This window comes from Plectropomus leopardus, chromosome 16 (assembly GCF_008729295.1).
Source record: "Plectropomus leopardus isolate mb chromosome 16, YSFRI_Pleo_2.0, whole genome shotgun sequence".
Taxonomy (NCBI): Eukaryota; Metazoa; Chordata; class Actinopteri; order Perciformes; family Serranidae; genus Plectropomus; species Plectropomus leopardus.
The window spans coordinates 3,121,878-3,134,221 of NC_056478.1; the positions used below are offsets into that span (position 1 = coordinate 3,121,878).

Below are 12,344 nucleotides of genomic sequence, written 5' to 3' on the forward strand. Positions count from 1 at the left end.
CACACACACACACACACACACACACACATATCACTGATGAACATATGCTGGTCTGCACAAACACACACTCATGATTTAGGAATACCAGCGGATCTTAGGATCTGATGGATTATCAGGAATCTGACTGATCTCATTCCTGACCAGCCGGACACAGAGGAAGGCCTTGTTCTGAGATGATCAACAACACTAATCTCAAAATGGAAACTGCACTCACGAGAAAATCTACTCAATGTACTCTGCTCACTTATTTAAAAAAAACAACAAAAAAACTGCTGTTTTTGTAGATGAATGAGATAATTTTCTTAGAATTACGAGAAAAGTTTCAATAGAAAAAAAACAGCTTTTCTTTTTAATAAAAATTTTGATTATTTCCTCAGTTATGAGAAAAGTTTTAATGACAAATTTTTGTTTGGAATTTTTAAAAAAAATTATTCTCATTTTTCTGAATCAACAATATTATTATCTTATAATTATGACCAAAAAAATCTTTTTTTTTTCTGAATAAGAAAATTATCTCAGAGTTTTGGAAAAAAAATACAAGAATTTCAACAATATTATCTCAAAATTCTGAGAGAAATTTTCATGTAAAAAGTTTTGAAAAAAGTTTTCATGAAAAAAACAAACTTTTTTCCTGAATTAACAACATTATTATCACGGAATAATTAAATTATTTTTTCATGGAAAAAACACTTTTCTGAAAAAAACACTTTTTCTGAATTAACAAGATTATTATTTCAGAATTCAGAGAAAATTTTCCATTAATTTTTTTCTCTAAATTAACAAGATTAATATCTCAGAATTATGAGAATTTCTTTATGAATTAATGAGACAATTAATTATTATTACAAATTAATTATGTCGTCATCTCTGGAAAACAGTTTCATTATTTTGAGAATATAATCATATTATTGCAGGAAAATTGAGGAAAAAAAATGTATGAATGTATGGCCGCATAGGGCTTCCGTAGATTCTCATTTGCGCTTGGTTTTATGCCGAAAACACAGTTTCATTTTCTTGACACTCAAATTTATCATTTCGCCATCTCTGGAAAACCCAGTTTCGTTATCTCGAGATATCAATTTAATGATGTCTTTTTCTCGGGGAAAATGCAGGGAAAAAAATGTATGAATGTATCGTCATTTATGGCTTCCGTAAAATGAAATTGTGTTTTACGCTTGGTTTTATGACATCTCAAATTAATTATGTCTTCATCTCTAGAAAACCTAATTTTGTTATTTTAGAAAATTATCTTGTTATCTTGGGAAAACAGAGGAAAAAAATAAAAGAATGCGTGGCCGATTGTGGCTTCCATAGATTCTCAATTGTGTTGTATTTTTAATTTTATGCCGTCTCCATGGTCAGGAAAACACAGTTTCATTATCGCGAGATCTCAAATTAATTATGTCATCTCTAGAAAACATAATTTTATTCTTTTAAGAAAATCATCCCATTATCTCGGGAAAACTGAGACAAAAAAAATCTGAATGTATGGCCACTTAGGGCTTCCATACACGGCTTACATTTTTTTCATGATGTCTGGTGTCAAAAATCCTCTCCTCTTTAATATTTTTCATACTCCTCAATCTTGCAGACTGAGTTCAGGCAAATTGTTTTATCAAGCAAGAGCAATATTCAGCCGATAATCCCAAAACTGGACATCAATATCCTCCGAGAAGTCTGAATAACTGACATTCCTCGGATGAACCAGACTCTACAAACTTGTGTTTGTTTACTCATGTCCAGTGGGAGTCTTAATTTTCTCCCTCTCTCTGTTGATAATATAATCAAAAAGAGCAGCCAGCACAATACCTTTGGACATGAGCGGGGCCTGCAGATCCAGCGGTGCTGCGGCGGCAGACAGCCAGCCATAACAACATCAAACGGCCCCTGGCCTGCAGCGTTTACACAGAGCCAAGACCCCGGACCAAAAATATGATTGCTGCTTCTTTTTCAGATAAGAATGCAGACAAGCTGGAAGGTTATTGAGAACAATATGCACAGGTATGAAGTGGCCATCGTGGTACGAGTGGACGGCAAAAAAGGAAAAAAAAAAAGAAGAGAGGCACTTTGGGTCAGATGAGGTTTCTGTGGATGCCTGAGATCAGAATGTGAGATCTTGTTTTGCAGGATTGATGGGAACAAAAAAATGGGCTTTTTCATCTATATGTGGCGTGTTTTGACATCAGAAAACACCAGGATCTGTCTCATTTCGTTCAGGAGGAGGCAGTTTGTGTTCTTAAAGAAAAAGCAGAGTGAGAGAAAACAGGAAATTCAAGAAACTGATGTGGAGCACCTCCTGCTGCTCAGTTTGACTCAGTGCAGAGGCCTCGGTCAAAACAGCTGGAAACACCACCACACTCAGTCTGAGATCTCTGAGACTTATTCAGAGTAACACTTCATTTATATGTACATTTTAGGGAAACAATTTTGTCATATTTCTAAATGTTACCTGCTATTGTTCACCTGGTTCATTTTAAGTTAGGTTCATAATTAGGCCATCATTGCCATATTCACTCTTAACCCTTTGAAACCTGAGCAAATTGGCTTGATTTCAGAGGTGGGCAATGAGCAGCTTAAGAGGAAATAATCCAGAAATTTGCAAAAAAATAACATAACAATAACATTAGCACAAAAAAATAGAATTTTTTTTTAAGGAAATGACCTGACAATAGTGCTTTAGAATAATTATATCAAATGTGTAATTCTCGTAATATAATTTGGGTTTTTATATATTTTTCCTAGCTTTTTTGATTTTTTAAATATTTTTTTTGGTTGTTGTCTTTTTTGTTTTGTTTTGTTTTGTTTTGTTTTTGCAATTTGTGGAACATGTCTTGCCAAGTTGGTAAATGCCCTTTGACCCAAAAATTAGGCCGAAATAGTTAAAAGTGCAAGCAATAGACAAAAAGATTGCAAAAAAACCCAATAAATAAAAACAATAAATAAAGTTTTAAAAAAAGCCAACAACAACAAGGAAATGACCTAATTATTCTGTAAATATTTTAAAATATTTTATCAAGATAATTATAAATATAGTTTTTCATGCATTCTCCCTCGCTTTCTTTTGAAAATATTTCCATATTTTTCCTATATTTATTTACTATCATATGGATAAATGTATATGTCCTCCTACAGAAAGGAGGCTGTTCAGGCTGATGCGTCAGACACAATAAATCTCTGAGTTTTCTGAAGAACAACACATTTCTGATTCTACATCAGATTTTGCACTTCCTTTGTCACAGCCTTTTAAGCAGCGCAGGGTGTTTAATGATGAACCAACAGATTTACACGAACAAACAAAAGTGCACATTTTTTATGCACAATGTCCATCCGCATCACTTCTCCGATCACTTCGTGTCTGTGTGGACTCGTCGCCTCGTTCTCCTCCTGGAGATGAGTGTAATTGTATAAAAACGAGGAGGTGAGAGCAGGCGAGATCTGATGTGTGAAGTGCGTTTATCTACGTAGCTGTTCGCTCGGGTTGGCATCACTGCTCCTATTTTCAGTCATGGAGGAATTCCCTCATCTTTCCGTGCTGAAAGTGATCGGTGAAGGGATGAACTCTGAGGTGGGAGGCAGAACAGTTTGTTTTAAAGTTTTAAAGTCGTGAAAACTTCATGTTTGTGATGAACTCAAGTGTGCAGGGTGCAGCGGGTGCATGAAACGCAGGCCGACCTCTGCGTCACCCAGGCAGTTTTGGTTAATTGTGCCTGCAATTCCTAAAAAAAAGTCTTACATGGCATTGAATTTCTTAATCTAAAAAATAAGGCCTTAACTGATATGAAACTGACTTAAATTAATCTTATAAAAGTCTTAAAAATGCTCAGACAAAGTAAGCAGGATTTTATGAATCTTTTCTTCTGATGTTGCACTGTAAAATCTCAAATTTAATATTTTTTTATTATTAATTTATCTATTTATATTATCTATTTTGTTGTTGTTGCTGTTGAATAATTTAATAAATTAATTTTCTTAAACTCATCATGATGGAAATCCAAGCAGTGGAATCTCAAATTCAGCACTCATTTGTTTGAGAAACAGAAAAATCGCCCAGAAAACTGCCCATAAATGCTAAATATTTCCCACTTCTGTTGGTAAACCAAATACACACTTTTAAGATACTTGAATATGTTCATTGTCTTCTTGCTGTGTTACTCCTCAAAGGTTTTTTTTTATTTGATGTAGATAATCAAACTTGTGTTTTGTGTCATGTTGTGTGTTTATAGTGAATATGAATCTAGTTTTTTTTTTTTTTTTTTTTAAATCTGTGTAAAATCTATGGTAAAAACAAATTGTCAGTGTTATATAATAAAAATCTTAAAATAAATGTAACTTAATAAAGTAAACAAAAAAAAGCAAAATATTAAAAAAATGAACAAATAAAAATAAATACAAATAATAATGAATATAGTAACAAAAATCTCTTTAAAATAACAACTAGTCAATTTGATGTAATAAAAACAGGATTTAATAGAATTAAAGTTAAAAAAAAAAAGTCACCTGTGCCATTACAATGACTGTTAAAGTGTTAAACTGCAGGAACCCTGTTATGCTGTGCTTAAGCCTCCCTGAGTGACTTTGGGAAAAAACATGACCCTCCCTCCTCCATAAATTAGTTATTAGATTTTAAGATATTTCTTTACAGATCTTTCAGTAATGGATGATTAATACTTACTCTTATCAGCACTGAACTCTTCTTGATGCTGTTATTTCTATGTCCTGCTTGTTTTGCACAAATTGAGAAAAAAAAAAGTAGATTTGCAAAATCATTGCTCAGTTTAGGAGTGTAAAAAAATCCCTTTGCTTAGATACGTTTTGTGCAACACATCTAAGCCCTTTTGGATCACAGATCTAAGATTTTGCTCAGGTTGTCAATATGACAAGTTAGGAGTGTAGAAACTGTTTTAATATTTGTATATTTTTTACCATGAAAAAGTGCCTTGGCATGACTGGCAGAAATTGAACGTCTGAACTATTAAGCCTCCTTTTGTGGTTGTGACGTTAAACAGTACCTGCCTTATTGCGATAATGAACAAAAAAAACCGACCCAAATCTGTAGACAAAGAAAAGGATGTCACACGCAGGCCCCAGCGAGGATCGAACTCGCGACCCCTGGTTTACAAGACCAGTGCTCTAACCACTGAGCTATGGAGCCCGTACTGTCTATAAAGGATGCGCGGGACGTATTTAACAGTGTTACTACGGTGATTTATTCATGGACGTGATGTGGAAATATTAACGCAGTAAAACTGTACCGAAGCGTTTCGCAAACGTTCAGCTCCGGATTCACTCACCGGCGGTGTGACGTTTCTCTCTGCGGGACCAACATGGCAATTTTCTGCACAATTTTGAGCTGGGCTGCGGTGTTTCTGCTCTTTTTGGTTTTCGTAACGTTTCTCGGTTACTGCGTGTACGTCAAATACATTCACATGAAATATGACCATATACCTGGACCACCGAGAAACAGGTGAGTTAAGTAGGTCGTTGTTTTGTTAATGCAAAACGTTATTTGTTTCCTTATCAACTTGCTAGCTAACATTAGCCTAAATTTGACTTTACTCGACACTTTTTGTTTGTTTTTTCTCCCCAAAGCTTCCTCCTGGGACATTCATCTACGTTTTTGGAGATAATGAGGAATGGCGGGGTGGTACACGACAAGTTTCTGGAGTGGTGAGTACGCAAACACGTATGTATATCTTCAAAACTTGGTGTTAACTGAGGACAAACGTCGTTGTAAATTAGGATAAGTTGGCTCACAAAGACGACGGTTCGACTCCCACAAGGCTGCCAGAGACTGTAGCTCCAAGTCTGCAGGAGTAAGTTACAGGTTACCGTCAGTGGTGAATGAAATATTCGGACCATTTACATATGAAAAAGTACTCATACCACATTATAAAAATACTACGTTCAAAGTTAAAGTCCTGCATTGAAATTTTACTTTGATTAAAGTAAGTCAGTATAGTCAGGAAAAGTTAAAGCATTCCAAAACGGAGAAAAACACCCATAAAAAAATAATAATAATTACAAAAAACTAAAAACTCAGAATAGTTAGAAATATTAAAAAAACACACAAAAAACTCAAAATTATTTAAAAAAATAGAAAAAAAGTCTAAAAACTCAAAATGTATTTGAAAGAACTGGGAAAAAAAATATGCCCAAAACATTCAAACTGATTTAGAAAAAAACTCAAAATCATTAAAAACAATTGGTAAAAACTTCAAACAACTAAAAGTTATCTTGAAGACTTTAAAAAGAAAACCAAAAAACAAACATTTTTTAAGGAATGCAAACACATCCAAAAAACATTACTAAAAAAAACACCCAAGAAGACAATTATTTTTAAAAATATAGAAACAATCCTAAAAATTCAAAATTATTAGGAAAAGAACAATACAACCCAAAACTTTGAAATGGCAAACAAAAAATAATCAAAATTATTTAAAAACAATATAAGTTTTTTTTTCAAACAATTAAAAGTTATTTGATTTTTTTTAAAACAACACACAAAATGCCACAGAGCTACATATAAACTTTTCCTTTTTCAGTCATTATTGTAACCAATGTACTTTAACTCTGGTTGTAACTGTAATGCATTATGTGTAATTCAAACTCATAAGTAAGCTGTTGTTTACAGGGCCGAGATTCACGGGCCTGTTTACAGGTTGAATGTTCTGCATTACATTTTACTCCTCGTGACCTGCCCAGAGACAACCAAGGTAACACCACAGCCCACATGTAATCATTAGGTACACAAGTATTGCACAATAAACTGTGTATGTGCACAGAAAGCCTGATAGTCCTGATTTGCAGGTATACTTGCAAAACAAAATGTGTCATAACTGTGCCAGCTTTCTACAGTGCCAGTTATTGTCCTTTTTGGTTAACAAACACGCATGCACTGATAATATACGCATTAAAAACACCTTTTCTTTCAATTTTCCATCTTTTCATGGCTCTGTTTCAGGAAGTCCTGATGTCTGCAAAGTATCCCAAAGATAGTTTCTACAAGAAGCTCTTCAACCTGTTTGGTCAAAGGTTCTTTATTGGACTTTCAGATTAGTTTTATTGTTCATGCTATTTTATACAGATACTGTGCAAAGTTGTTTGGCCGAGGAACAATAAAGCAATAATAATGATAACTGATGTTATTTGTAATACTGTCAACATGTTATATTTTTGGAACTAAAAACAACAACTCACATTTTTAGTATGTAAGTCAACCTTTGAGTGCCAGGCAACTTTAAAACCTTATTTTGCTATTTTAAAAGTATTGTGCTCCCTGTCTCTTTTCCAGGTTCCTTGGTAACGGCCTGGTAACAGCACTGGACCATGAACAGTGGTATAAACAACGCCGCGTCATTGACCCTGCATTCAGCAGCCTGTGAGTGATTCAGCAATCACCAAGAAAATGTATCAACCTTTATTTTATCTCCAGTGTTTGTAATCACTGAGTGCATTTACATGGACGTGAATAATCCTTTTACGATTGGGTTTTTGGAGTATCTTGGTTATATGTGTGAGCATGTAAATACCATAGTCCATTCATGAGAAAAAAGTTGAGTATGTCCTGACTGTGTTTGTTTTTTTGCAGGTATTTGCGAGGTCTGATGGGAACCTTCAATGAGAGGGCAGAGAAACTGATGACTAAACTTACTGATGTCGCTGATAACAAAACAGAGGCCAGCATGCTCAAACTCGTCAACTTTGTTACCATTGATGTTATTGCTAAGGTATTATACTGTAGTCTGGTTTACAGCTTCTCCTTTTCTTGCTCGTGGAAAAATTAATCTTACCGAGTTGTATCGACTGTGTTTTCTTTACGACTCTCAGGTTGCGTTTGGTGTGGATTTAGACCAGCTGGAGAACCCTTCAGTCTTCCCCAAAGCCATCGAAATGTGCCTGAAAGCGATGGTGTTCGTTGCCAGGGACGTCTTGTTTGAGGTATGACTTCACTGCGAGTTTGTTCAAAGTTTGTGTGGTGACATTATAGATCCTAAAATCCTGCATTTCCAGTACAACCCAAAGAACCGACCATTCATTAAGAAAGTGAGGGAAGCGTCCCACCTGCTGCGTTCGACCGGAGCGAAGTGGGTTCATAACAGAAGGACTGCCATGCAGAACGGCGAAGACGTCCCAAAGGACATCCTCACACAGATCATGAAAACAGCAGGCAAAGGTGACGGTCCCTAAATATCAAACTTGATTTAATTCAAAATTCTGGAAGTTTCAACATCTTTGTGTTGTAAAAGGTTCATGGCAGCTGAAAAAATATTTGAAACTAAATCCTAGATACATCCTAAAATCCTAAAAATGTCCAGAAATCATACAAGTGTCCAAAAATCATAGAAACGTCCTAAAATCTTAGAAATGTCATTAAAGCCTCAAAATTTCCTAAAATCCTAAAATGTCTTGAACTTCTAAAAATGTGCTAAAATCTTAAAATTGTCCAGAACCTCAAATCTGAGAAACATCCTAAAATCCTGAAAGTGTCCTAAAATCCCAGAAATGTCCTAAAATCCTAATAATATGATGGAATATTGCTTTACTTTTCATTTCTATTTTCTTATTATTCCAGAGGAAAACACAACTAAAGAAGACGAGGAGTTGATGTTGGACAATTTTGTGACATTTTTCATTGCAGGTGAGTTTATGTTGTTTCTGCTTTGATGAGAAAAATGCTCCAAAATAAGCTTGAAGCCCCTGAAAGTTAGGCCAACGGGACACTTCAGCATAGTTATTCATAATAATCCATATGCTCTTCTGTTAACAACGCTATATTTAAGTCCTGCATTTATTGTTTTTAGCTGATCTGTTGCTTTAAGCTCCACTTCTTTTGCTATAAAGAATATAATCACTGTGTGTTTTGTGATGTTGATCCACATTTGCACCATTTGAAGGAAATGTTTTGGCATTTTAGGGCAGGAAACCACAGCTAATCAACTGGCTTTCTGCATCATGGAATTAACACGGCATCCTGAAATACTGGAGAAGTAACAAAATAATGCAGCACTAAACAGTTTCACTGTGAAGGTTTTGGATGATAGTTTTTAAGTTGTGTTTTTATTTCTCAGGTTAAGGAAGGAGCTGGATGATGTCATTGGGATGAAACAGGACATCAGTTATGACGATCTGGGGAAGCTGATCTACCTCTCACAGGTATTTGTCATGACGCTAGAGAAGTGTGTTATGAATCCATTCTCCCAAAAAACAATTAAATTCTCAAGTTAGCCAACATCAGTTATTCTAAAATGACGGCCCACGGGCCAACCATTTCCTAATTCACAAAAAAATGAAGTGATTCACACTAGGAATTACACAATTGTATTGAAATCCTGGAAATCTCCTAAAATCTAGAAATGTGCTAAAATCCCAGAAACATACTAAAGTCCTAGAAAAATCCTTAAAAACTTTTAAAACTCTATAAATGTCATAAAAAGCATAGAAACATCCTAGAATCATATAAATATCCTGAGGTCCCATTAACGTCCTAACATCTTAAATTCCTAGAAATATCCTAAAATCCTAAAAAATGTCCTAAAATCTGAAAAAACATCTTAAAACCCTAAAAATGTCCTAAAATCCTAAAAACTTCCTAAAACCCTAAAAATGTCCTAAAATCCTAAAAAATGTTCTAAAATCCTAAAAACATCCTAAAATCCTAAAAGTTTCCTAAAATCTTAAAAAATGTCCTAAAATCTGAAAAAAAACATCTTAAAACCCTAAAAATATCCTAAAATACTAAAAACATCCTAAAACCTTAAAAGTTTCTAAAATCCTAAAAACATCCTAAAACAACCCTTAAAATGTCCAAAAATCCAAGAAACGTCAGAAAATCCTAAAAATGTCCCGAAATCCTAAAAAATGTCCTAAAATTTTTGAAATGTCCTAAAATCACAGAAACATATTTGGGACGGCCGTGACTGTCCTCCGTTCTCTGTAATTCTGCTTTAATGCGCTTAAATCGTTTTTAAGTGACTGACCCGTGACCTCACGCTGTGACCTCACGCTGTGACCTCACACAGGTGCTGAAAGAGACTCTGAGGATTTACCCGCCAGCTCCAGGTACAACTCGAGACGTGCCCTATGACTTCGTCATTGACGGTATCCGTGTACCTGCAGGAGCCACGTATTTTGTGAGTACCTCTAGAGTACACAGCGTGTGTCAAAACCCAAAAGGTTTCATAACTTGTTCTTGATTTACAAGAGTAAAGAACAGTGGGATTTATTACATAAATACACAACAAAAAACACATTTTTCGAATGCTGTTTAAGCATGAAAAACAGGGTTTGTATGGCAGTGAAAAGCCTGGAAACCACAGAATTTGCAAATAGAAATTTCAGGCCTGGAAAAGTTCTGGAAACCTAAGTATATCCTGAAAGTTTTGGAAAAGTCATTGAATTTTGTTTTACAAACCTGCAAAATATGCCTGATGTGTGCTAGGACCTTCGGATATTTTCAAATCTTGTGGGCATCTCTGCTTTTACTGTTTATGGCTGTGATAAATGGTGTGAGAAGAGAATATGCAGGTTTGAAAGGCATGTTTTCTTTGAATTTTCTTTCTTTTGAAATAGCCTGAACATTTTTAAAGAAAAAAAAACAAGAGAAGGAGAGCAGAGCCTTTTTTTTTTTTTTTTTTTTTTTGACTTTTTTAAAAAAACAATTGTCAACATTTCTTAAAGAAAATATGCTGTCTAACTCTGCCTGAAGGTGTATTTTGTAGAAAAACAGTGTAAAAATGAATATAAAATGTAGCTAGCTATGTAAAGGTATGCCCCTCCCTTAAAGCCAAAATAAAAATCATAGGCCCCTCCCAAATACTTAAAAAATTATTTGACATGCCTCCCCCTTTTGCACCATCCTCTCATAAATAACGACCAGTCCCTAACTAATCAGTTAATTTGCAATAAAAAATGCAATAGAGGACTTTCCTTTTAGTCCGATGCTGACGTGCAGTTTTAATCTTGTTCTGAATTCATTATTTTTTTCAAATAATATATATTTTAAAAAGCTGTTATGTAATAGTAGAAAGACCGTAGAAGGTCATTTCAGAAAATGTATGATCTTGAAAATTTGCCACAAAGTCATGGAAAAGTCATTGATTCAACATGATTCTGATGCTGAAATTAATTAGTAAAAATGTGTATGAGCCCCGGAAAAAATATCTGTTAACAAAATGTTCAATTAATTACTATTATTATTTAAAATTTAGTTCAACTCTTACGTGTGTGGGAGAATGGAAAAATTCTTCAAGGACCCGCTGACATTTGATCCAGACAGATTTCACCCAGATGCTCCAAAGTAAGTAGCAACTGATTTATTTTTATCTTTTTTTTACTTTTGTCTGAACATGTTCAAACATACTTTTTTTTTTTTTTTTTTTTTTTGCAAGGCCTTATTACTGCTACTACCCGTTCGCCCTCGGCCCACGCTCGTGCCTGGGACAGACCTTTGCTCAGGTGGGTGGTGACGCTCATGAATAATCTGCACACACACACAAAACAAAGCAGCACATGTGGTTCAGTCGTGTTGTTGATGACAGATGGAGGCTAAAGTGGTGATGGCCAAGCTGCTGCAGAGGTTTGACTTCAGCCTCGTGCCGGGACAGACCTTTGACGTCGAGGACACCGGCACGCTCCGGCCAAAGAGTGGAGTGGTGTGCTCGGTCAGACACAGGAATCACAAGAAATAAATGCTCGGATGCTTCCATAAAACAACAGAGGAAACTATCATGTCTATGATTTTAAAAAACTGGCTTTTAGAGTTGCTTTTTGCAGATTTGTACTCCTGTCTGAAAGCCTATTACACTGCAGTAGTTTGATTACTTAAAAAAATGGTTTTAACCTTTGTAAGAAAAAAGTATCAGCTGTTTTTTATTTAACGATATAAACAGTAAATCCACATGCAGTTATGATAATGATTTTTATAACCTAATTATAATGAGGATATGTTTAAAACAAATTAACAACTTTTTGAAGAGATAACAATATAATTTGAACTTTTATCTTGCTGCAACTAACCTTTTACCTGAATGTAACTGTTTATTTTGCACTTCATTAAATTGATGGTTCATTTAATGTTAAACAATCTGATTTTATTTCACGCTCACTTTGCTTTGCAGTATTTTTTTGTTTTTGGCTGTTACTGACAGTGTACACAGGGGGGCACTGTGACGTTGCAAAGAAATGCAGCAGGGGCTGGCTGTTGATTTTTTAAAAAATTAGTTTCTAATCGGAAAAACTGACTGATGGGGAGACCGCAGATACTGCAGTTTTTAGAGCCCCTGGTGTAAATATTCCTGTTTTTGATGACACAAATCTTCTTTGATAACCTTTGTAGATGCCCTTTT

At 34.9% G+C, this 12,344-nt stretch overlaps 1 protein-coding gene and 1 non-coding gene across 2 annotated transcripts; one reads left to right on the forward strand and one right to left on the reverse strand.

The window, feature by feature from the left end:
- Positions 1–5,079: 5,079 nt before the first annotated feature.
- On the reverse strand, positions 5,080–5,152 carry trnat-ugu. Its single transcript has one exon. It is a non-coding gene; the product is annotated as a tRNA-Thr (tRNA).
- Positions 5,153–5,264: 112 nt separating this feature from the next.
- On the forward strand, positions 5,265–11,940 carry LOC121955336 (cholesterol 24-hydroxylase-like). The gene is made up of 15 exons (XM_042503241.1): positions 5,265–5,464; positions 5,590–5,667; positions 6,632–6,713; positions 6,962–7,032; positions 7,292–7,378; positions 7,589–7,727; positions 7,828–7,938; positions 8,011–8,173; positions 8,573–8,638; positions 8,915–8,987; positions 9,069–9,153; positions 10,020–10,130; positions 11,208–11,296; positions 11,388–11,454; positions 11,538–11,940. The coding sequence occupies exons 1-15, from the start codon at positions 5,325–5,327 to the stop codon at positions 11,685–11,687; spliced, it is 1,512 nt and encodes a 503-aa protein (XP_042359175.1). The 5' UTR covers positions 5,265–5,324; the 3' UTR covers positions 11,688–11,940.
- The last annotated feature ends 404 nt before the right edge of the window (positions 11,941–12,344 follow it).

What these genes read in the sequence shown, in the direction of transcription:
- LOC121955336 (XM_042503241.1), top strand. Translation starts at nt 5,325, where the DNA reads ATGGCAATTTTCTGCACAATTTTGAGCTGGGCTGCGGTGTTTCTGCTC. An exon ending in CCAGGGACGTCTTGTTTGAG is followed by an intron (nt 7,939 to 8,010) that starts GTATGACTTCAC and finishes CTGCATTTCCAG; the next exon opens with TACAACCCAAAGAACCGACC. An exon ending in AGCTGATCTACCTCTCACAG is followed by an intron (nt 9,154 to 10,019) that starts GTATTTGTCATG and finishes GACCTCACACAG; the next exon opens with GTGCTGAAAGAGACTCTGAG.